This window comes from Cygnus atratus, chromosome 3, assembly GCF_013377495.2.
Source record: "Cygnus atratus isolate AKBS03 ecotype Queensland, Australia chromosome 3, CAtr_DNAZoo_HiC_assembly, whole genome shotgun sequence".
Lineage (NCBI taxonomy): Eukaryota > Metazoa > Chordata > Aves > Anseriformes > Anatidae > Cygnus > Cygnus atratus.
In genome coordinates this window covers 100059955-100087028 of record NC_066364.1, presented here as the reverse complement: position 1 = coordinate 100087028, position 27074 = coordinate 100059955, and the positions used below count along the sequence as shown (strand labels likewise).

Below are 27074 nucleotides of genomic sequence, written 5' to 3'. Positions count from 1 at the left end.
TTTAAATATTAATTTTGAGTGGTAGTGCACGTAACTTGAGCCATCTATGCCTTTTCCAGAGGACTTTAGGTGTAACTGCCAGATCTGGTAGGAAACTTGGAACTAAAATCCCAGATCACTGAAGATCCCAGAGTACTTCCATGGCTACAAACCTGATGTTGTTAGGATGAGTAAAATATAAAAAATGAGTTATCAGAGTCCTCTTTGTGATAACACATCTAGTTATATTATCTACAGTCATGCAATTTGTGATTGCTGTTTCTTCTTAAATTTTGTTGTCCATAAATCCAGCTTTCTTCACAGATTCAGAGCATAAAAAACCTGTGAGAAATCAACCCATTTTCATGTCTTCTGTTCACCTATCTGTGTAGATATTAACACAGTTACATATACATATATGCTTTTAGACAACTTGTATGCTTTTATTCCTGTAGGTTTTTAATCGTGCATTTTGCAAACCAAGACATATTAGATTAAGTTTTTGTCTTTTTAGTTTGGTCATGAAATTTAACTGAACTGGCTAAAGCTGTAGAGCAGGCAATACCTTGCTTTAACTCTATAGGAAAGCACTTTCTGATTGTACTGAGGTTATGGTAGGAGCCATTATGATTACAACGTAAGCTAAATTCGCAGTGCAGATTCAGCTAGACACACTTCAGGTGTGCCTTATTCTATTTATGTCTGTCTTGAGCAAGTGATGAAGGCAGTCTTACCATATTGTTTAGCTAGTTCTGTATAATATAGATCAAGTTTTTCAGATAAGCATAAATAGTATAAGTAACATAAGTAATCAGTTAGACTGTAGTCTTTAAAAATATGAAGGTTGTTATTTCCTCTTTTTTTTTTTTTTTTTTTTTTTGTGCAGCACTATGCACAACATTTGGACTAATAGCTTAAACATTAAGCTTTATTTCACCTGTATCAAAAGAAAAAAAAAATAATCTGAGTCTGTAGAAAGAAATTTTAGGTCCTGCCATTCACTCATCGAATCATATTTATTTTGAAATTGGTCTGTTAAAATTACTGATAGCTCATAAAACATTTTCTAGAGACTGACTAAACTTAGCATTTTGTATTCTCCTACATACGCAGGCTTCTTATGTTTTGTCTGAAGCAGGATCCTTGCTGTAAAATAAGTAGAAAAGGGGAAGAGGTACAGTTTCATTAAGCTCTAACATATCATTGACTGTCAGGTAGGTCTTGTTATGCTGTCCATCCTCATTTAACTATCCCACAAGATCTCTTAATGAAGTTAAGCCCCAAGTTCACTCCAGTAATTCTGTGGCAAGAGTTTGTGCAATGTAACAATTCATCACTTGTCAGGAAGGCACTTTTAGTTTATACATTTAATAAGGGCATCCTCTAGCTTGGTTAATTAGAAGTGAACAGTTTGCATATTTACTAAATGCGGAGTGTCATTGCCACCACGGCCTATTGCCTACATGAATTATTTCTCTATCTGCAATAAACAGCTGGGTAATTATTACTGCCATAATCAGATAAATTCCCTCTGTAAGGCTTTTCTTACATGGCAATTCTTTGAACTCATCCAAAGCTGAACAAAATTTATGAACTCCAGCAGCTAGGACACTTTTTCATAGTGTAGTGTCCCTGTTCCTTATTTCAAGGACATGTAGAGTATCATAAATATTGTGTAAATTAGGAGGATAAATATGATTACCTAAAGATTACATATTAATAAACTTGATTTTCAAAATATAATTCTCAGGTTGTAACTGATTATATTATAGCAGTTCTGTTTTTATCTAATTGTAGAGACATGACAGGCCATCTATATACAGGCTATACCAGGTTATCAGGGAAGAGCTCTACCACTTGAAGGCTAAAGATTCGTGAGAAAGTATATCAATATTTTTTTTTGATGTGCATTTCGGAGAACTAATCATTTCAGGTGTTTAGGTCATTAGAAATATGACAAATTTTATGTGCCATTTACTCAACTCATTCAAATAATTTCTTTTGTCATTATAAAGAGGTGATGGTGTACAATTTTCAGTTCAATAACAAAGCATAAAATTTAAATGCATGAATTTGTGTTACATGAAAAAAATAGATTTTTTTTTTGTTGTTTGCTAAAGCAATTTGTGTACAAACAGTTAAGTAACGAAGCTTGCTCTATGCTATTCAAATAGTCCAGGTCATATGTGAGTGTGTGCATCTACAGATACATCAGTGAGTACTTAGTTTTCACATACATCTTTTCCAGAACCTGTTGGATTTTAGCTTATTTTTGTGTTCTCTAAAGAAACAAAAGAAAATCAAGACACCACTTTTTTTTTTAAATTAAAACACAACAGTCCATTTAATTTAACACCACAAGTTGTGTTTTTTTTATTATAATGTTAGATACTGTGACTGAGTGCAACTAAAAATTTGCCGTTACCTGCTCACTTACTTCATAGCTTAAATTTAATTAAATAAAATAAATAAATAAAATAAGGAGCATACCTCAGAATTTTACAAAATGTGAGCATTTTGAGATATGAGCATTTTGAGATGGCACGTATATTAAGGACTACCAAACTAAGTAAGGTGTTCTTTGCACTGCCTTACCCAGTGGGTGGCTTCTGAGGTTAGGTTGCATTTCTCATTTCACATTTACATGAGAGAAGCAGAAGCTACAATGGTGTAATCCTTTGAAAAGAACCACACCACAGTTGTGTTTGTTCTTAGAAGTGTGGTATGTAACCATTTGCATTTTTGCAAGCGCAGGATCTGATTTTTGACTGAGGATAGCTTATTGATATTTCCTGGACTTTTTTTATTTTATTTTTTTTTATGGTGGCAAGTCATCATCTTTCCTTTTGTGTTGGTAATATTCTACAAAGTCTCACAGAAATGTGTGAGATGCAAAGCAGTATATAGCCTCTTATCACCACTTGGTTTTCTTTTTTTTTTTCTCTGAAGAAAGGCCTAAATAACAAAAATGGATTAAAAAAAAAAGAAGAATGAATGCTTTTGGCTTATTACTTTTAGATTATCTAGATCATTAAAAATAGCCACTTGTGCTATCTAAGAGTTCTCTTAAATCTGAGCTCATTCAGATAAGCAAAGGGAAAAATAATTTTCTTATATTTTTACAGAACAGTAAATATATACATATATATTTATAGAACAGTAAGGAGGCATGACATACGCTTGGCTTTTTTTTATTTTCTCTAGTGATGCTCATAGTAATCTGATATTCTGAATCAGATGGTCTAGTCTGACTTCAGATCTACCACTAATATCATACCCATCAATAACAAATTTATAACAATATTTATAAAAAGCACAATAAGCTTTGGCTAAACAAGATCTAGTTTGATTTAATAACATCAAAAGATAGGAAATACCCTTTGCATTCTACTCCAGGAGTTAATTACCTTTGCCATTCAAAGTATGTCCCAAATTTCTCCATTTAATTGCTTTCATTTCATCTTTGAACCATAGCTTCTTGTTATATCCTCCTCTACTAGACTGAAAACACCTTTAATATCCAGAATCCAGACATTAATATCACAACCTTTTAGTTTTCTTTTTGATAAAGAAATAAAAATAACTTTTTTTTTTAATTCTGATGTTTTGTCAGCTTATGCACTGTTTTATATACCTTTTTATCATAGTCATAAAAAAATTTTCTTCAACTCTGTGAATCACACTTTAGAAGTCTTGCAAGCAATTTTTTGTTTGTTTGTTTTTTTAAGCTGTGCAAACCATTTTCCTATTGTTATCCCCCTTTCAAATTCTTCAGACTCTTCACCTTGTAGGGTTAATTACATGAATCCATTAAGCTGTTTATCCTTGACAGTGAAGCTAAATCCCAGTTCTTTTACCTTGAACTTCATGGTACCTTCTGCCTTCAAACCAAAACAGTTTGACAATGTTTAATGCAAACTTTTTCAACTTTTTTCTCCAGGTGGGCTACTATTTTCTTGTCTGATTTACTAGCTGATTGAAAAAAAAAAAAGTTTACAGCTTCATCTAGTAGACTAATCTGATCTTTCAGGTGCATGGTACCCAAAATGATGCAGCACGCATTAGTCTACTTGTACTTGGTGGTAGGAGGCATCACCATCATATAGCTTTGCAATGTATTTACTTAAGAAGTCAGATTAAAAATTATATGCTTAGATATAGACAATAGGATCTAAACATTAGAGGTACTCCTTAGCATGAATCCTTTAGGATAACTCCTTTAGGATGCCTAAATGTACTTTGTCTTATAAAGAAGAAACCAAATTTCAGAGAATAAACTTTAAGTCTGAGTGTCTTATTGCCTATAAAATGCATATTTTTGGCATGTTGATTACTTCAACGTTTTTAAGGCAATAAGAAATACGGTATTCTAGCATTTTTTAAAATTGGGTTCTAGTTGATAATTTCAGATCCCTCATTAGCCACTGCTGTGAAACAAGTACACACACAGAAGTAGCTACGAGTTGCGCTACACACAAGTAGCACTGAAATACTTTAAAAGGTCAGATCTCTTCCAGAATGATTGCATTAGCTATGTTAAAAATCTAGTTCTTTGTGGTGTCTTTCTAATGTTTTATGCTTCATAATGCTTTTGTGCTTCGTTATGCTTTTTATGCTTCAGCTCTGGGGCCCTCAGCCCAAGAAGGAAATATTCGAATGAGTCCAGAGGAGGGCCACGAAGATGATCAGAGATGATCACCTCTGCTCTGAAGAAAGGCTGAGAGAGCTGGGGTTGTTCAGCCTGGAGAAGAGAAGGCTCTGAGGAGACCTTATAACCTTCCAATACCTAAAGGGGGCCTACGGGAGAGCTGAGGAAGGACTCTTTGTCAGGAAGTGGAGTGATAGGACAAGGAGTGATGGCTTTAAACTAAAAGAAGATAGATTTCGATTGGATATTTGGAAGAAATTCTTTACTCAGAGGGTGGTGAGGCACTGGCACAGGTTGCTCAGAGAAGCTGTGGATGCCCCACCCCTGGAAATGTTCAAGGATGGGGCTTTTGGGCAACCTGGTTTAGTGGGAGGTGTCCCTGTCCATGGCAGGAGTGTTGGAATTAAATGATCTTTAACGTCCCTTCCAACCCAAACCATTCTATGATTCTAAAATTTTTTTTTAAAAAAAGACATCATAGATGCTCAAGTGGTAACACAAACTCTGTACACAAGTTCTGTACTTATGGAACTTGAGAAAACTATCACGTACTGTGAGAATCACTGTGAAGTTGTGAGATTTGGCATTACTTCTGTGCTCTGTGTAATGGGCCAATACAGAAAAGCTCTCTCTGCCTTGCCATTGTAAAACCCATTTAATGTAAACAAAATGTAATATTCTATTTGCAAACACATGCAAACTCCTATATGAAAGTGAAAAATACGAGTCAGACAGTAGACCTCTGACTCAAATTGTTGCTTAATACCCCAAGAAAGAAAATCAACTTAGCTGATAACCTTTAGAAGTTATAACATCGTGTTTCCTTTTTAAATCACATAATGTTGAATATTGTAATTGCTGCCAAGTACCATATATGAAGGTAAAAGGAATATAGGCATGTCTACATTGTCCTGCACTGCAGCAGAGAGATAACAGTTAGGTTTGATCTAGTACTGTGAACAGCTTTACTGTAGCAAAACATAGCAGTGTGCTCTCCTCTAGTTATTACTGTGCAGATGGTAGCATACATAATCTTCTGGGAATTGCAGTGCCAAAAGATAAAAAATACTTTCACATGACATTCATTGCAAACTTTCATTGGTAGTTGCCTATGTTTAGACATCCTCTTTCATACGTTGCTGGAAAAATTAAGAACTTGACTACTAGCAGCTTAGCACTGACACTGTGCTAGAAATGATCACTGCTGCTGAACTGCCATCAGAATAATTTGTGTTAGGGATCTGTAATCCATTCAGGACCAAATTTCAGCTTTGTTACCCCCAGTTACTAATTTCACTGTTTAAGCTAATCAGGGTGATTTTTCCATGAAGAGGTCAATAACAAGCACAAACGGAATGAAAACATTTTAAATAGTTGCACCCATTTGCAGAATGAATGCTTGTCCATAGCTGTTTTTTTTTTCTTTCCTCTTACTGTTAGCTATATTACTATAAACCTGAGCATAAGTGAAGTCAAACCAGTATACTTGGATGCAGTTCCTCAACCAAGAGAAGCTTCAGTAGTGTTGATGTTCTTATGCTACATCCATAATGGGTAGATTTTAAAATTTAATTAAATCAAAATAGTTAAGCTAACAAAACTTCATAGTTTAAATCAGATCATTTACAAAAATGGTTTTCAAGTGCACAGCATATTGTGCTGCTAATCTGTAGGAAGTAAATTCAACTTAAGGATTTATATACATGAGGAAAAATATTTGGACTGCTATGTTAATTTTACATGTTTCTGGAAAATGAAATAATTTGGTAGATTTTAAATATGTGTGAGGAAATGTTCTGTATAAGTTGATATTGAAACCTTAATTAGAAAATTCTGTATAATGGATTAGGGAAAATACTCCCTTTTAAGTTATAAACTGACTCTGTTACCAGTATCTTCAAAAGCTGTTGTATTCTGTTGAGTAACTGTGAAGCAGTGGAAATTGGAAGGATACATCAGTCTGTTCTTTCCTATCAGCTGATACATGCTGTGTCCTGATCTCCTGATCTGCACAAGGTATTCATTCACTGTATGCCCTTCACTGCTATGTTCATCACATTTCCTATATAGTGTATTGATCACACTGTGGACCTTGACAGTTGAACTGGTATGTCACCTAATTCCATTGTCAGTGTATGCTATGTAATTACAGAAGGTTGGGCAAAATATGTTCTACTATGCACAAATGATAATGGAATTTTAAGGTGTTATGAATTTCTTTCTGTAAAATTAATGATAATAGAATCTATGGGGTGTTTTTTCACAGTCGCTTTATTTTTGTTTATTTTTTCATCCTGAGGAGTCATATTAGTTTCATGTTCACTGCACTGCAATGACAGAATGGTAATAGTCCTCCAGATTTTGAAGAGAGATGTGTCATGATTAAGTTGTCGAACAGATTGATATAATTAGTTTTGTGGTAGGTGTTCTAGACCTCATAACCCTAATAACTGACTGCACCATTGAACGTCTGTTCCACTGCAACCTGAGATCAAACATTTTGATCAAGAGTTTCTGCCAGGATGCACATGTGTACTGAGTGTTCAAGGGCAGCAAGCTGCCCCTCTGTTCCTTCTACTGTCCAGCATTTTCTCTGGTTCTTGACATACTTTGTAAGCTTTAAAAATCTATGTATATGTGTGCTTGTGCATACAATAGTGGTAGAAATAGGTTTAATAATAGCATTTACCTGACTGACATAATTTTTATTTCCACATCAGGTGATTATGTCAACTCAGCCTGCAGAAGTCCAGCTGCTTGTATGGGACTTTAATGTCTCAGGACAATGGAAACATTCTTTACCTGACAGACTGGACGCCTGCTCAGAAGTTGACATTAAGTGACCCTACTCTTTGGAGTCACTTAAAGTTCCCTTACAAGGGTAATCACTTGGGGTTCAGTTCATTTCTCTGTGAGAAAATACTCCCTGATGCAAGGCAGATTGAGATCTGACTTTTTATTTGCATCTCTGATCTGCAGTCTTCAAGTGAACTCCAGCCATTTATCTCCTTTCATTAGATCCCAAGGAATACTGTTAGTGTGTATTTCTGCTTTTCCTTGATCCTCTGTAAACAAAAAGGAACCAAATGACAGTTGCTCCTGTCCCATCCTTATGTTTATAAAACGGGTATGAGGACATTGAGAACATTCGGGATACGCGTGTGAACACATATTGCATTGCTGAGTATTATGGTTTTGAGCATAAAAGGCCACTTGAACAGATACATGAAGACAGCACATACCTTACAGTAATGTAAGTACCCATTTTTTAACAGGGACCTCTCTGTGGTATATGAACACAATACCTTAAAAGAAGTATAAGTATTGATTCTTGTCTGAATCTCTTGCACAGTTCATCAGTTTCCTGATGTTTGAGAGCTGATAAACCTTTTAGTTTGTCTAACCTTTTAGTTTACTTTTGTTTAAACATTCAAAGTGTTGGAAAAAAAATAGGAAATTGCATGCATCTTTATGTTGTGGCAAATCACAACTTTAAAATACTAATCAGAACAGCTTTTTTTTTTAATTATTATTTTTGCAAGATTCATGTGGCTTAGCATAGGATGTTCTGTAAAACAGAGCTAACCATTGATTCTTTGTTTTTTCAACAAAATGATCGTATAATTACTTTGAAGACTTTAAAAGTTTTCTTTTACTGAAAATGATGGGATTTTATCATTACCAAGAAGCAAACACCTGTCCTTGCATTAAAAATGCACCCCAATCTGAATGTAAACTAATGCATATATCTGCAATCAGTCTTATGGGGTAGCTCTTTTAATTTTATGCTAGCTAATGTCTATCTAACAAAGTAACAATGAATTATAGAAGCACTTTCTGGACCTTTATCACTTATATTTTGTTATACTTGGAGCAAATACTTTCTGAAATCCTCTTGGTGGTGTTTCACAGAGGAAAGAACAATGTTTATCAGTACATTGCCAACGAGTGGTATAATTCTCAGGTATTTGAATAAAATACTCTGGCAAATACTTCAGAACAAATAATATATGTTAGAATGGATTTATCACATATTTCACTGGGCAAGGCTTCACAGTTGCAAATATGTCACGTAACATGGTAGTATATGCCATGGTGGAGAGGAGTAGGGGGTTACAGAGCCTCTGCTCTGTTCAGTAAATCTGAACAGGTTAATTTAAATGATCTAGGTGGAGGACGATCAAGCTGTCTGATAGTATATGGCTAACATAAGAACGTAGTATGTGTTTTCTGTTAAAACTCTGCCTTTAAAGCATAAGCTCTCTAAACTACTTGTACATCCTGGGCAAGTCTATATATATACTTCATCTTTTACCCAAATAAAATAGGTAAAGTCGAATGATAATATCATGGCAGGTCATATTCTATTCTCACATACACCGATGTAATGTGAAATCAAGTGGCATGCAGTGGTGTATGAAAAGTACTGTCCCCCTAATTTCATTTTCAGTTCCATATACTCTCTTTGAGCAGGGAGGATGATACATCAATTTAGTTCATGATAAATCAGTTGATGATAAATCAGTTTAGTTCATCTTCTATGTTAAGGTTGCCTACTGCTGTATTGCAGGAATTTTATAATTTGGGGTTGGAACCATTTAAAATCACGATAACTTTGTACTCTTTCCGGGTACTCTAGAAAACAATACCAACTATTGATTTTCTCAGATGCCCTTTTGTTTAGTTAATGTTATTATTTTATGGTTATCTCATCAAAGGATCATGGAATTCCAGTGAAAATGCAAACAGAATGCAATAGTTTGATAAAGTTCAATAAGTGTAGGTCATTGTGAATTTGTAAAATGATGAAACTCTATGTAGAATTATGAAAATCTGTATTTTGCTGAAATCATCACTTCAAGCCCTTTCCAAAAGTGCCAGAATATTATGTGTGTATTTTTAACCTTTATACAGACAGCAGGAGCACTGTCAACCAAATTTGCATCTCATAGCTGGAACCAGCATTGCTGCCTACTGCATAATGAAGTATCAGAATAACAATAAGTTACCTTGTCATATGAAAATGTTTTATTGTCAAACTACATAAAGCAAATAATTTTATCATTAAACAAATCAATAACTACTTCACAGATTTCTTACATGTGATCATTTTTAATTGTGGTCTTTAAGCACATGAATTGATAATGCTATGCCTGGTTTCAATTGAAAGAAATATTACCTATTTCAAAGCAAATGCACTTTATATTACTCAGTATATTCCCTTTTTGCAAGAAAATTCATGGTAAACTTATGCTAGCAAACGTTGATTCTTCTGACTCTTTGAACGGTTTTTAGATTGTGATAAAGCACCGTATTTGTCAAAATTTACACGTATTTCCTCTACAAAGGTATTCGATAAAATCTCTGTGAAAGAAACGCTGGTTAGACTTGTTATATAGGGGAAGCCAAGTTTGTAGGAAGATGCAGAAGATGCTGTTAAATTTCTTAGATAAGCTTTAAGATAATGAAAAAATTATGTGTTAAAATAAATTGCTCTTTTTTTTTTTCAGTTGTAAGTTAGTTTAATAAGCAGTACTATTCTGACTATAAGTCATGCAGAAGGCAGATTATTTATGAAAATAACAAAATTATTAATTGACCTAAAACATGTTTTGCATTTATAGAACTCTTTTTCTCTCAACAAACTTGGTGAAGCTTTAATCATGCAGGCCAAAATGTTTTTCTGTATTCAGTTCTTCCCCTTGACACTGAAGCATAAAAGGTTCTTCCTGAAACAAACTGCATCGAGAGTACAAAAACAAGAAAGTTATGGATCATGCATGATAGGTAGTATTCCTAATATCTGATAGTCCCAAGAAAACATTATTTACTATGAATCGACATATCAAAAAAATATGTCAATATAAAAATATGTCAAAAGACATATCAAATAACTTTAGAATAAGTCTATGATAAAACATCTATGCTTTCCAGTCTAGCAATGTTTGCACCACTACATACCTCTTATTTTGTGTTGCTTCTCAGACAAGAATCATCTTAGGAGCTCTCTTCCCCAAGTCAGAATCATCCGTATATTCTGTACATCTCTACAGAACAGTATGATCCATGGTAGAAATGTTGTAGCACAACTGACAAAATGTATAGACTGCAAAAGTATGTTGAAGATTACTTGTAACTGCTTAAAAACCACAAACGTTTAAATGTGTTAGGGTACAGCATTAATGAAAAGGTGTGACAATCCAGAAAGGATCATGATGATTTGAATGATAGTACAATCTAAAAGGATCATGAATTGTGTTGAACTTCTACAAGTATTTTAGACATAATTTCTATTTAATTTCCAATTATTTTTTTTATTTAATGTTTGATTTCTATTTAATTTCAGCATATGCTGAATATTAAGTATACAAAATCATTTTGTAAATTTGGATTAATGATGATGGGAAACATTTTACATCCCATTATTATTACGTTTGTAACACAAATTTCTATTTTTATCAATATTTTTGTTTGGAAGGTTTCATCATAATTTGTATTCTAGGTAACAAAGCTTCCATATTCACTGTTGGAAGAAGTGCACGAGTACATAAGAACATGAATAAACTCTGGTAATATGTTGATAGACAGTTCATCAGCTATAGATAGTGGTAAAGCTGAACAGATGACTGTATTCAAAAAAGAACAAGAAATAGTATTAAATGTGTTAAACAGATCATATGCTCTGATATTGAAAGTAAAGTGTCAAAAAAATAAAAGAGCAATGTTAATACTATGTGCTGTTTCTGTTTATCTATTTATTTATGAATGATTGATATAGAGCAAAGAGTTTCCAAGTAAAAATGCTTATATACCTACATGCAGTGACTCTGAAATCTGTACCTTAAGGACAAAGAAAGGTCACCAATCTCTCCAACTCCTAGTTCTTTGTCAAAAATGGACACAGTTAATGAGGTTTGTTTGGTACAGCACAAATTCTCAGACACAGATAGAGATCCCTTCAATGGAAACAAATTTGTTTGGCTTTACCAGGTTACTTAGCGATTAATAATAGCCTTGAGATGCAGGTCAGAAAGGTCATCGTACCCGCTTGCCAACACAATCTAAAATGTGCAGCTAGTCTGGCTCTGCAGGCTTTGAGGCCCCGAAACACTATGCATAAAGTAAAACAGGCTATTTTCCAACTTCTTTTTTCATATTAATAAGCAATTTTCAAGAGAAGGGTGGCAAAATGGGGGCCATGCCACTCTAAGTAATTCATTTATTTTGCAATTTAATCTTATGTTGGAAAAAAATTACACTGCTGCAAAAGCATAGCATGGTGATTTTTAAACGTCAGTGTGCTTCATAAGTAACCTTGTATGAAATATTGTATTAGCAGACTTCAACAGTAAACTGCAACAAAAAAATATTTCCAGAGATTGAAAGACCTGTACTTGTTTTCCAATCTTTCTTTCCTTTTCATTCTATTTTTTCTTTTATGATTGAAATAAAATGTGTAAATACTTAATATTTTACTTATTATAGTTGATAAAAAAATATATAAAAATGTATGAAATATAGCATGAAATATGTAAAAATTCTACATTACAGCTTGCTTTTAAGAATGCAGTTTCAGTCTTCATTTTTATAAAGAAAGTATTGCTCTTTCACATATTTTGATGAACTAATTTAACATTATGATAATTAAAATATTTAGAATAAGTCTGATTCACAATCTTAAATACACTTTCAGAAGTAACATGACTTTCCAATGGGATTTTTCACATTAGCAAACTTATCCACATGCATATTTTGACAGGATTTGACCTTCACCCTAGAGCATCTTATTTAGTATCCATTGAAACAAGTGAGACCATTAAAGTGGACCTCTCTAAATAATCTGTTTTGATGAAATATTTGAATTATCCAGATATGTGATCAGTGTATTTACCTTTGCTTTTTATTTTATCATATGCTCACAAGCTAAACAAACAAACAAACAAAAAAGACTAGAGGTTACTCACCTAATTAACTTTTAAACAATCTAAATGCTTGAATGAATATTCTTGGTGTCTCTGGCACACAGGTTAATTTGAACTAGCTATTTCTTAATAACAAAAATAATGAATGCCAATCAAACTGTCCTTTTTGAACTGGGTAAAAGAATTCCATACATGTGCACTATGCAAAGTAGCACAAAATTTTGTTTCTATGAAAAAAGCCATCGAGGAGGAATCTATGCCCATTTGTCTTCAAAACATTCAGTTAGAATCTCCATTCTTTGGAAGCTGGGATTAGCTACAGTTCCTTAGTTCTTGTACAACAAAATCATTTCCTATGACCTACTGAATAGAGACCCATCTGTTTCGATGGCACTGTGTGTTTGTAAACCTCTACCATGCACTGTATTCTGAGGCAGTTATGTTGTCACTTGTGGAGTCCTGTACCATTGCTGTATTACAACAGAGTAGAAATTGACCTGTGCAAGAGACCTGATGCTATGGAAACTCCTCTTAAGCACATTGCATGCATGAAAAGTTTACATCCAGTTCTTCTCCAAGTGTAAGTACTCACAAAAGGCTCAAAGGCCTAGGAGTAAATATCAACTATAACCTTGTCTACTATCCTTTTTCAGGCTGTAACGTCTCTCCTGTTTGCAGATAAGAAGGAGATGTCACAAAGCACTAGCCAAAACACAAGTGAACAACTTTTATTTTGATACTTTTTCAAAGAACATTGCTAAATTAAAATAACTTCTGTTAGAAAAATTCAAACTAAAATGACTCTTAAAAATAACAACAAAAAGACATCTATAAATGCAAGTTTATCAAACTATTAAAATACAAATTGACATAATCTTCAAAATAATAACTAAATGACATGAACTAATGTGTTAGGTCAGAGGTTGGACTAGATGATCTTGGAGGTCTCTTCCAGCCTAGATGATTCTGTGAATCTGTGATTCTGTAATGTACAGTTTAGAGTTTTAGCATTTTAATTCTATTCCTTCACAGTTACATCCATGCTGCTGTGGAACTGAATGAACTGTAGTTTTCCATTCCAGTAGTGTCAGTATACTGCTAATAGATAACAGCAGAACACTATGAAGCTATAAAGGTGTTAAAGTAAAATAAAACATTATCAGGTCTTTTATTATTGGCATATAATTAGCAGAGTTATTTTATTATAGGAATGAACTCCAAGAGTACGCAGAAATGAATGAAAAGGAAAAGAAGAAGAAGGACCAGGAAAAGAAAGAAAAGGAAAAGGAATACCAAGCCCGAAAGATGCATTACCTCCTTAGCACTGAGCAGGTTGGTATACCTGTCCCTGACAGCTCATGCAAACCACTTGGGCCCCCAGCCTGACAAAGATAAACTAGCAGGCTGAATGGGACATGACTTGTTGAAAAGATATCACGAAGACACTACTTCGAGTTCAATTTAGTGCTTTTCTATAGGCAAGAGCAGGTACCATGACTATTCCATGACAGCAGCTTCATAGAGGCAGCATCAGCACTGCTGGCAGAAAGAGTCCAAGTCAGCAGTTTGATCTGCCACTGTGATAACACAACACGAAGGGCATAACCTCACTTTAAAAACTCATTTTGACTGGCTTATTGTTGTGTTGTTGCACTTGTCAAGAACTAACAAGTTATTAAGCTGAGAAGGGATTTCATTCCCCCCCCCCCCCCCCCCCCCCGCTTTTTAATTGAGATAATGCTGGGACTGGTGCTGTCTTCTGCTTGTTTTTAAGATAGATTGTAAATGCAGTTTTTCAGCGAAAGCTTTTCCTAGAACTGCCTGAATCAGCTTATTTAGAATGATTGTTTTTACATAGAAATGCCTCATAAATTTTAAATATTTACTGATTAATTTGTTTTGTATTGATAAAAGTGATATATTTTTCAAGATTTTTTATGTAAGCTGCTTTGCAGACAGGTGAACATGGCAGTATATGTATCTTATACAAAATTAATATGATTGATAATGCTTGTGGTTTTGCCTTTTATTAGTCCCCTTTTTGTGAACTTTTGTAAAAAAAGATTTTGTATCCATAATTATTTGGTAATTGGTTGTTCTTCACATGAATAAGGAACAACAGGAAATCACAGTATGCTGGTATGAACTAAATACTTGTGGTCTTTTGTTGATTCCTACTCTTTTCTTGCTTTTCATATCTAATTAATTATAATCTGTGTGTAAGAAATGTTAAAGCGGGACAAATACGATGTTAGTTACTGACAGAAAATTTAATGTTTTCCACTGTTTGGGAATCATTTGTAATCTATACATTAATAGAAATATTGTTGCACTGACCGAATATCAGTCATGAAAAATCAATTTATAAATAAAATTTCAGTAATTTTATTTGAAAAAAAAGTAATTTTATGTGGAAAAAAAAAGCCCAGTAGAATACTAGTAAATAAAAAGTTTTCTGAATAGGTTTTGTCAAGGGAGTTTGTTAGTAACTGAAATTATGTATGAGCAATTTATGTAAACCAAATAAGTAAACATCAATATGTTTACCTGGAGCACAAAAATTAGGTTGTTAGAGACATTGGAAGACTTGTGATCTAACAGAATTAGAATAAACTTAGTACACTTCTGATAATACTGGCGTAGCAAACTGTAATGCATTTTTAAGGAATAGCAAGCAGGCCCATATTTCAGCCATCCACCTGGAGGACTGCAGTAGCAGGCATCAGTAACTATTATGATCTGATGAATTTGGGTTTCAATTTTGCAGAATTAGAATTTAATTAGCAGTATTTTGCAGAACAAAAATATACTTGGTTTTGCTTGCAAAGATGTTTTGTGTGTATGACTCGGAGCCCACAAAATTTTTCCTTTATCACAGAACTATGCTCCAAGAACCATCTTTTTTCTAAGGTAGTACTTTAAAACATGAATGAATGTAAATCAAAGGAACACCTACAAAAAACATGAAAAACAGCATACGTATATATGAAGTAATTGTTGTAATCAAGCTATGTATTCCACAATTCTATGTAGTCATAGAATTTGATATCTTCCTAAGATACAGGGCAAATTATTTTGGTGCCGAATTTACAGTTTTGATGGTCTGCTCCTGGCATTTTGCTCTCAATATCACTGCTGTTCTGACCTAACTGCAACTGCATCTTGCTGTCTTCAGAGGACAGTTAACTGGATTACTGAGCAAGGTCCATTCATTGTGTCAGTACAACCAGGCAGCAAAAGTCAACGCTTCTGAGTGAGTAAAGGAAACAGTATCATTTGTAAGCAGAGGACATAGTAAATGAAAAGAGGAGGCTGATGAACTGGATTTATTGTAGAGTCATGTATTAACTAAAGCCCAATTAGTTGTGCAGATGATCTGCTAAAGTTTGCATAGTGATGGGGCTGAGCCATTTCAGGGATCAAGGCTACAGATATTCAGACAAGTTATACAGACAGCAAAAAAAAAATCTGTATTTGCAATAATAGTTTCAAATATATCCTATAGTTGTGAATCTATTTTACTACAGGCATGGAGAAAAGTGTGTTTACTTATAGACAGAAAGGAATTAAGAAGTTATTGCTCCTCAATTTTAGTAAAGAAAGATGTATCAATTTCCACTCCCTACAAGCTGAAGCCCACAAACCCATCTCAGAAATATGTTACAGGTTAAACAGGGAGATGATCAAGCATGTAGCACTGCATGATGTAGCAGTGATCCCTTCTGTCTTTAAAGTTTATGAATCCTTTATTGAATGCAAAATTTGCTCTTCTTATTCAACAGATTGTAAATACATATATAAGGCTGTGCCAATTTCTAATTTATAGCATTATTTTACATTTCCAAAAGTAAATCTTACAAATGCTAGTGTCATAAGTATACAGAGGTGTATAGTAGTTATATAACAGCATGGCCTATGATGAAGTCAGCATGTTATTTTTTTGTTTTCTTATGCTAGCTTCCCATTAAAACATTTATTTCTTCCAGAAAACCTTTATAAAGGAAAAAAAAAAAAAGAGAGAGAGAGAGAAATAAATGGATATCAAGCTCTGAATTAGTATGCATTATTTGCTGTTATTGGTACCAGGTACACATAGTTATTGTATAGGTTACTGGTACTCATAGTCTTTTTATAGAAAGATGTGAGCTTGCTTTGATTACTTTCCAAGCCAAACTGGAGTTATAACATGGGGCTGAACCCAAACTAATTAGCCCTGTTGTGAGGCATGGTATATTAGCTGTAGAATTAAAGCAATTACACAGCTTCTAGTCAGCTCCAAATATGAGCAGAATAAGTGTGTGCACACTTTAATCTCAACCAAAAGGAGTTTGATCTTCCTACAAAATATTATATAGGCATACCTACATTTAAGTTGTTTTATTTACAGTTCTTCACTTTTTTTTTTTACTCTTTTAACTTTTTTTTTTTTTACTTTTTTTTTCTTTTGTGTGTGTGTGTGTACTGAGTTCCATTGCTATGAAACAGTGACATTAAGGGAAATGATTTATTTATAAAAAGTGTAAACTATTATACTACACTTTACAATATTCCTATATTTTTTGCAAACAAGTGAATTTATTTTGCCATGGAAACTTACCAAATATGGCTATTTCCTATTGCTACTTATACAAATACACTGTATTTACACAAGCATTTTACTACACATACTCTGTTCATTTGAATTAAAGAATTATTTTAGCAAAGAATTGTAAAGAAAAGAAAGCTAAACAAGTTTGGTTATTTGCATAATCAATAATTACTAACAGTAATAATATTAATTTGCTGCCATAGAATTACTGTTTGTCTTTCTGTGAAAGTAGAATTTTCTATGTATCCTGCCAACTTCAAAGCACAAAAAATTGTTTTTTGGCTTTAATAAGAAACAGCTTTTTTTTTGCTTTTTTCTTTTTTCCCCTATAGTTCCAGCAATACCCATACAACAAAAATGTAACACTCTTAACAGGTGTAAGAGTTGGCTTGAAAAAAAAGAAAGGAATTTTTTATCTGATTTAAACTAAGTTAGTTGCCAAATAATGTCTGGAGAAATAAAGTATGGTATCTAAAACTTCATGGTTATAAAACATTGAGATTTTAATCAGTTTGCTATATATGTGAGTAGCTTCAGTAACTAGCCAAGTAATATCTGACTCACATGAGCTTCTTTTGTTTGAAGAAAATTTCTCCTACATAATTATGGGAACATAATTATGAAAGTCAAATTATCAGGTGATAAATTATGTTGTCTACTCCACCTACTGGTTGCTTTTTGCAAGAGATTCTAGTGTAAAATACAGCAAGAAATAAATCTGAGGTGGCAACATGAGGCTTCCAAATAAAATTCTGTTTTTAAAATAACATCATCTATTTCAAATTTTAAAATTTATTTATATACGTAGCAACATTTTCCTTTTCCATTTTTAGCTTAACAGTGTGATAAATTCTGACTTTATGATGAACATAATAAAAATTACAGTACAAGTTTAACAAGCCTTTGCCTTTGTTCAGAATATTTCTTGTCACTTATTATTGGTAACACAATAGAAATAACAGTGCAGATCTATTTCTGTTTATCTTGTTCATTGATTTTATCTGTCATATAATGAATGAGTTACAAGTTCTTGTTGAGACACAAAACTTAAAAATAAGATTTTTTTTTTAATTATTATTATTCCATAATCACAATGTGCAGTTTCCACTGCAGTAGTAATGACCCTTTTTTCAGTTGTCACTAATAAATGAACTAGATATCTAATGTGGTTTTCTATTATAAATAAGTTAATCTATACAGATCATCCATATATATCCCTTTTGTTCCTGTCTGTGTATTCAAAAAACTCACTGTAATTGAATACTTCCTGTTCTTTGTCATACAAAAAAGGCTAACATTTGCAGGAAGGGCTATCCTTTGCAAAGTGCTGACAAACTCCCTGTAAGGTCAACAAAAGATGGAATCACTGAATACATTGATGGCACATTGTAGAAGCACAGAATGGCTGAGAAGTTGGTACAAAGAGCCCTCATTTGTTGCATTGTGGTGGAGTGATTCCTATCATTAGCATTTGATACAAATTTTGGAAATTCAGGTCATTGCCTTAAAATGATGATTAATATATGATAGAATAACTCCAAAGAACCAGTATCACGCTAGAATACTGACATGTATTGTTTAAGTATCTGTAGATGGACCAAGCAATGATCACAGAATCATAGAATCATAGAATATCCCGAGTTGGAAGGGACCCATAAGGATCATCAAGTGCAACTCCTGGCACCACACAGGTCTACCCAAAAGTTTAGACCATGTGACTAAGTGCACAGTCCAATCGCTTCTTAAATTCAGACAGGCTTGGTGCAGTGACTACTTCACTGGGGAGCCTGTTCCAGTGTGCGACCACCCTCTCAGTGAAGAACCTCTTCCTGATGTCCAGCCTAAACTTCCCCTGCCTCAGCTTAACACCCTTCCCGCGCGTCCTATCACCGGTGATAACGGAGAATAGGTTACCTGCTTCTCCACACCCCCTTGCAAGGAAGTTGTAGACTGCGATGAGGTTCCCCCTCAGCCTCCTCTTCTCCAGGCTGAACAGGCCCAGTGACCTCAGCCGCTCCTCATATGTCTTCCCCTCTAGGCCCTTTACCATCTTTGTCGCCCTCCTCTGGACACTCTCCAACAGTTCAATGTCCTTGTACTGTGGTGCCCAGAACTGCACACAGTACTCGAGGTGAGGCCGCACCAGCACGGAGTAGAGCGGGACAATCACTTCCCTTGACCTACTAGCAATGCCGTGCTTGATGCACCCTAGGATATGGTTGGCCCTCCTGGCTGCCAGGGCGCACTGCTGAGGTGAGTCTGATTCTGAGTGAAAACAAGCGTGTAGCTGCTGTTAGCACTACTACCCAGGTAGAGGACCTGCAAGTCCATAGTGTTGTGGTGAGGAGAAGGCAGTGGTAAGTGGAAGCAGCCAGAGCAGGAGAAGTGGTGGAAGGAGCAGAGTGATGTGTGTCTTTTTAAGTCACTGAGATTGGGAAAAGACTCTGTGGAAACAGCCTTCTGAGCCTCACAGCTTAAAAAAACCTTTCGCTATTATCGTTCCTTCTGTCACTGAGAAAAATATTAGAATTAGAGGTGCAAAATATCTTTTCTCTTTACTCTTTAGTTTTTTCTATACAGGCAAATGTACTGGGTGAAATAAAAGAGAATTTAATTCTCTTCTCTCCAACTTTCCTCTGCGCTTCTAATCAGATAAATGTATTCTGTTATAGTTTTCCAAAAATTCTTAAACAAGAATCTAAGATCTTACCTTTTTTAAGAGAAAAATGAACGTAAAACTAGTCCAGAATGCAAAAGTTCTTTGTCATATAATGTCTACAAAAGCTTGAAGCCTTTGTCACACAGTTGCAAAACCTGCTTTGACATTATTAAGAACGTGGCGTTATACATATCATTTCAGCTTACCATTGCTCTGGCTGGTGGACTTGTTTCCAAAACTGGATTTCACGTTCTGTGATAAAACCTGCTGAGATTAGATGAGCTAATATTAGTCCTCCATAATGTGGGATCTTCTCTCTGAATGCATTAAGTATTGAGACATTGAAAAACATGAATTGTGCAGTTGTGTGTGTATGCCTACCCAGACTCTTGACTTATATATAGCAGAATCTTCTTTCTCTTGGACCCTGATCAATTTGAAGACTCATCTGAGTCAAACTGAAGAATCTCCTGGCCCAGCATCCTATCTTTGACAGAGGCCAGCAGCATGTGCCTAGGGAAAAGTGATAAAATGAGGCATTGGAACAATATAATGACAAGCCAAGAACACTCTCCCATTTTCTGTAGTTGAAGGACGTTTGTTGTAGAGCTTTCCATTTATGGATTATTAAAGGAGATTTTACAGAGCTTTTACCTCTGTATTGCTCCAGTTCCTTTCTCTCCTGAGGATTCTCAGAGAAGGAGTAACTTCAACAGAAAGAACGTAAGCCCATAACACTAGCCCTTGGATTGTGCTTCCTTTGAAGACCAAGTTGACTCATTCTCATTGCAGTATTGTTTTGCAGCATGCTGATTTCACAGCATATACTGTCTCTGGTATTCTGTCATAGGGAAATATGCAATTGCAAAGTGCCTTATTCTTTCTCCACCATTTCATGAGTGTCTGCTGATTTCCTCTTCCACTCCAAGCAACAATAAAGTCCATCACTCTCCTCCCTCTTTAGTAGGGTTGGTAATTTTCTCTGATATCATTTGGCAGTTTATGAACAGATACTGGTCATAAGCAACTTGGTCATTTAGAGCTGCAAGAGAAAAATAAAGTCCATGTGTAATAGTAGGTCTTTACTGTTTTAAAGATTAAAAAAATATATGTATCTATTGCATTTCTTCAATAGGTGCCAGTAAAAAATGTGTTATCTTTTTGGACTGTAGTATTTCCTCCAGTTCTCAGTGCCTGCTGGAGTGTCTCGTTATCTTTCTGTTGAGTCAAGGCTAATGTGCTTAGAAATGTGGCTGGTATTTGCTGCATATTTATCCCCATTGTCCTCATACACTGAAAAAGATGACTTGTAGTGATATAGCAGCTGATGCTGTAAAATAAATAAGTATTTTTAATAGAACTAGTCTGGACTGAGATAATACTTTCCAGGAGTTTGCTGCTCCTACTCTGAGTAACACTCGTGTTCCATAAGCAATTCCACTTTGAGATAATGGGAGTCATTTATCAGACTTCCATGGAGTTTGGATTAGAGCTTTTTTGTGTATAAAGCAAAAATATGCTACGAAGTTACATTTCAGCTTTTTTTTTTTTCAGAACTTTTGTTTTGATTTTCTGTAGTTAATGTAGAACTCAAAATTATATAACTTTTATCAATTGCATCAGTCTTTATTTCCTGTTTGTCAATTCATATAGTAAAAATATTTTTAACTCTGTATTTAAATTCAATTCAATGCTAAGTTATCATAAATTTTATAACTGTATTGTTTCTATTAATTACATTTTTCCTGCCAACAGAGGTTGCAATTCATTAACATTACACTGAGTATATGTGTCCCCTTTTTAAAGTACTGGAAATCAGGAGTTCGTTCTATTGAAATTACTGCACTTATATTATGTGTAAATGCGCTAAGTGAGGAAAAATGAAAGCCACAAAATTCTTCCTGGGGCAGAGTAATGAATATTTAGAAGGCACAACTAATTAAAATGCTTCTAACATAATGCACTGTCCTGTAAGAACTTGAAAAACAATTGGTCTAAAATGACACTGTTTGACACCAACTCTGTCTCTGGACACCTGGCAGTTTTATTCTTATAAAGGTGAGGATTCAGTGGATAAAGCACTGGCCTTTGATCTTCAGATGCACAGTTTAAGAGACAAGGCTGCAAGTTTGGTCATTTGAGTTTAGTCCCGAGTGAACAGTCCACATCACAAAATGATTATACATAATTTGTTACTATTGGCAGTGTCTGTTCAGGAAAGGCCAAGGACTGAGCTAGCATGAAGAATGAATTAGCTCTTACCTTTTACATTTTATTTCCTCCCTCTTTACTGTTGTAATTTTATTATCCTGTCTCTAAAACATTCAGGGGATTAAATTATCATTCATTATAAGTACTAATACTTCCTGAAGATGAACTAAAATGGTTAATTTTTTTTTAATGTAGGTGCCCCAATCACTGAATGTCCCCACCTATCCGTGGATGTTTAATCACTCATCACTTCTCTGCCAAGAAGTCAGGTGTTTCTCACTACTTTCCAAAGCTTGCACCATAAAAAATCCCATTTAAATTAAAGAGGAAAGAGTGAGCTTTCCTAGCTTTCAGGCAGACTTGCAGCTACATTTTAATGGCATTAGTATATAAAGCACTTTATGCTACAGTGTTCTGTTTTTATAAAATATTCTTTCCAGAGGATTTTCAATGTACATTAAATCCTTCTTACAGTATTTCTGACAGGTATGTTTGATCAGCAAGCCTTCTTTGTATATTCACTTCCATCTTGGAAACCAGATGTATCACTCTATTCACAGATATCACTGTAGGAAAATAATTCAACTCTTGTGCCTCAAGGGACACTATACACACCTACAATCTCAGTTTGCTTGTAAAGAATATCAGTTAATGCTGTTTAATGTTCCTGTCAAAAAAAGGACAACGTAGGGTAGACTAGAAGTGGCCAGTAACTGAGCTGTTTTTTCTGGAAGGCATTGTACCTGAACAAAGAAATATTTATATCTAGAGGGTTACTCCCACTGATTCTGAACTCAAAAAATTATTTGTATGCACACTCAGAAATGTTTAGTTCACTTAGACTTTGAGCCCAGCTCTTGCCCTTTGGGATTACTCATTCTAGGAATACTTGGAACAAAATTGGAGAGATATGGACTTGAAGAGTGGACCATTCATTGGATAAGGAACTGGCTTGAAGGTTGCACCCAGACAGTGGTGGTCAATGGCTCTATGTCCAGCTGGAGGCTGGTGACAAGTGGTGCTCCTCAGGGGTCTGTCTTGGAATTGGTGCTGTTCATTATCCTTATCAGTGACATAGACAATGAGACTGAGTGCACCATCAGCAAGTTTACAGATGACACCAAGCTGAGTGGTGCAATTTATACAACTGAAGGAAGGGATGGCATCCAAACAGACCTGGACAAGCCTGAGAAGTGGGCCCATGTGAACCAACTGAGGTTCAACAAATCCAGTGACCTACCTACTATAAGAATTAGATGGCTATGCACCATTCCAGATGTATTTCTCCTGAGTATCAGTGAAAAGTATTTGAAAATAGCAGTTTCCACCACTCCCTAAAACTGGGTCCTTCCCATTCACTCTTCTCAAAAGTCTTATTTTAGTACAAGTGCTAAGTGAAAGTGTTTCCAATTTCTCCCTTTCACACACTCCCCAGTAAAAAAAAAAAAAAAAAAAAAGACATTCTCATTCTATTTTGTAGAGATAGTGAGTGAAAGAACTTAAAAATAGAACAAATTTAATCATTTTAGCCATGTTCTGCAACAGCACTACATTCTCTATTTTTCCTTGAGGCTGCTTATTATAAAATCATTTTAGATACCTTCTACTCTAATACCAGCAAGAAAATTTGGCTGTAATTTACTGTCCAAAGAAATGAGAAAGATTTTACACTGGAAAATTATCTGTTGTTAGAAAGAACTTAATACACAATAGGATGTAAAGTTGGAGTTCTTTTTTTGTTATTGATCCCATGCAAAGACCTACAGCCTGAGTTGTATAAAGGTTTTTCCATGTAGGTATGGTGATATTTCCCAGAGCTGCTGTTAAATAGCTTGTTACAAGGCATGTCACTCATACTAAGCATGTGTTAGAGATCTCTGTATTCAGAATTAGTGATTTAAAAATCCACTAGCTAGAAGGTCCCTCTACATAAACTGTCTTTTTCAGCATCTGAATTGCATAATCTGTGTTTCTGTGTTTTTTCTGGGCAACAAAATTCTTGCCCTACTCCTGTGGGTAGGATTAATGGCAGAGTTTAAAGGACAAGCTGTGTGTTCTATCAAAAGTGTACACGCTGAGAACTTAGAAAAAACATGACCACATTTTGTGTTTTTACTGTCAATTGAGGTGGCAAAAGGGTTGGATTGCTGCAGGGTCAGAAAAATGATGAGGGAGTTATATATTGAATGGGGGCTTTGTGTATGTTGTGGTACAAACATTTAAGAAAGAATCCGTATTGCAGGGAAATTACAACAGTACAAATATGAACTAAATAGCTCACACACATAGCCACATTCGCTCACACTTGCACAGACTGGAGCTCCACTGATGTTCCCGATTATTAGTTAGTGGGATACTGTTGCATGATGTGTAGTTGTCCAACTGGTCTGTATACAAGTTTGATGTGAAGTGCGGTCTTCCTGAGGTAACTTTTGAACCTATAATAGCAGAAGAAGTAGATGCTAAATAAGAGATGAGTGCATAAGTAGAGAGAAGTTAAGGATGGCATGGGAGAAGTCATGAAGATAAAATGCCGTACATTTCTCAACAGCAAACCTTCTCATTGGTAAGTGGTACTGATGGTATCCTTGCTTTAATGAGGCTTCAAGATGAGTGATGTACACACCAATTCTGTTGTTTTTCATTTCTTAGGCAAGTGAACAGTATGATAGTAAAGTTCTTTCATTAACTTGCACTGTTTCAATATTCAATTCAATATTCAATGCTTTTTTAGTATCTAATATATAGTGTTAATTTGGGAAATGCATTTATCCTGCAATTGGCATCATGAGAACTGTATATCTTCCCTCATATATTGTTTGTTTTCTTACCTTTATTTTATGTTTTCTTTGCTTCCAGTTTTTCTGTTTCAACAGTCTTTTAAGAAAATGTTGATCTCTTTGTTTGTTTTGTTATCACATCACTCATTTCTACTCATTTCTGACTGTACTAATCTAACTAACATGGCTTGGTTCCCTCTTCTTTGTTCTTTCCTGTTTACAATACTAGGACCATTCATTAAACCTCCCTTCACTTCATCATTTATTGGTCTCATTGAAGAGTGCTTTATTAAACATACTGCCACTTTTTGAGGTTTTAATAATTGTCTGATCCTATAGGTTTACTGCAGCAATTTGTTTACTAAATCTGTCAGAATAAACCTGTATCAGTAAGGGAAGATTCACGTGTAAACACAATGCAACAGACATAAGGAACAATGAAAATCAATTAAACATTACATCATTTGGTTGTGTGTTTTTTGTTTGTTTGTTTTTGAGAAGTGAATGAATTCACTTGCTTTTTTTTTTTTTTTTTTTTTTTTTTGTTAAACAGAGTAAATTTCCACGATTTCTATTTCTATCTATCAAGTAGAGGTTCTCCAGTCTTTTGATATAATTGCCCTAGGTAACCTCTAGTGTTCCAAATTCAAAGATTCAAATTCAAAATGGTATAATTACAAGAATTTTTCTCTATCCAGTAAGAAAAGCAGTGATTTTCAAGGTGATTTTTTTTCTCATAAAGCTAATCTTTTGCATTCTCACAATGACAATTGATGAAAGTTTAATTTTAAAGACATAAATAATGTCACATTTACATAAGTGTGTCAAGGTTCTTTGAAACTTCTCATGAGTGTAAATAATTTTAGCCTCAAAATATTCCTGTGCAGTAAGGAAATATAGACTGTGTTTTCACATGCAGTTATTGAGACACAGAAGAATGAAACTACTTTCAGAGATTATTCTTCAACTTCCATTTACAGAGGGTAGTTGCAGAAGCAGCTTGATTCTAGAGGTTCCTAGAATTTGTACGTGATCCTATATTCACTCTAGCACTTATAGAACAAATGATAACACTAATGGAATTTCCCATTCCTATTTCTAAAATAAAGTCATTAAGTAAGTTAAAATTGCTTGTTTGAAATCAGTTAGAAGTCACATGAGAAGTCAATAAAAAAACTTTGAATGTCTCTGTTTTGTATCTTCATCATGAGTATTGTTTCCCATGCCATCACTCACTCATTCAAATTATTATTCCTGATCTAGTCAAGTCATCAAGAGCCTGCATAAGAATTAGGTTTGATGGAACAAGCCTTGGTCATAGAGTCAATCAGTGAAAGATGAATACATTTTTGGAATGCCTCAGCATTTGTTTGGCTGCCGTGTTTTGGATATCGTGACACAGTGATCCATGCATTAAGCTAAGAGTTTGTTTATCTTTTATCTTGTTGCCGAAACCCAAGCAGTTCTTACCTATTTGGAGACTCAATTCCAGTTCTGCTTCCTGCAACAGAGCTTAGTGTCAGCAGGTTTAGAGGTTGATTTTATGATCTGTGGCCAGGACAAGGGACTTGAATGTTTCCTTGACACCTCTTTGTATAGTCCATAGAATTGCAGCCTGTTTTACTTACAAATGTGCATTTAAAATGTGATTGTACTATTATTTTGATATCAAGAAAACATTTCACAGATGAAGAGGACTGAACTAAGCTTTAAAATCTGAAAGCAGAATAACAATAATTAATGCTTCTATTACTCTGTTTAAACAGAATATATATTAGGCAGAAGACAGGTAATTAATCCCACTTGAAAGAATATACAGTACTCATCACTCATTTATGAATTCTTCAGTCTTTACATAAAACTCTATCTCAAACAAAACTAAAATACCTTACCTATAATAACAGGTAAGGTCCTCCAATTCTTATTTAGATACAATTCCTGAGTATGATTTTATAAGGGTTACAGGATCAGGCCCAAGGACTAGCATTAGGTCAGTGAGCACTAAACTGGCATTTGTATATTTTACTGGATGGGTGACATTTTTTTCTATTGTTAGCCATAGTAAGGATATTTTCTTTTGAATTGGAATGTTGAACCAGAACAGGGACTTTTTTCCAATATCTGAATAATGCTTATGCTATATCTATTAATTCTCATATAAAAGTATGTCCATATTAATCACAAAGTCACAGATTATTCCTAGGAGAAGACACTGTCACGTGGTTTAAATATTTTGATGTTTCAGATTTGATTTAGTGGACATCATTTTATTATACTTGCTACTAGG

General features: G+C 34.5%; 1 protein-coding gene across 3 annotated transcripts in view; it reads left to right on the top strand.

Annotated features, from left to right (window-relative positions):
• SPATA17 (spermatogenesis associated 17) overlaps positions 1–27074 on the top strand; it is a 100260-nt gene that overhangs the window by 26002 nt on the left and 47184 nt on the right. For all 3 annotated transcript variants that reach the window (XM_035558016.2, XM_035558006.2, XM_035558034.1), the window contains exon 6: positions 13758–13881. In XM_035558016.2, the coding sequence (XP_035413909.1) occupies positions 13758–13881 (124 nt within the window). The remainder of the gene's footprint in view (positions 1–13757; positions 13882–27074) is intronic.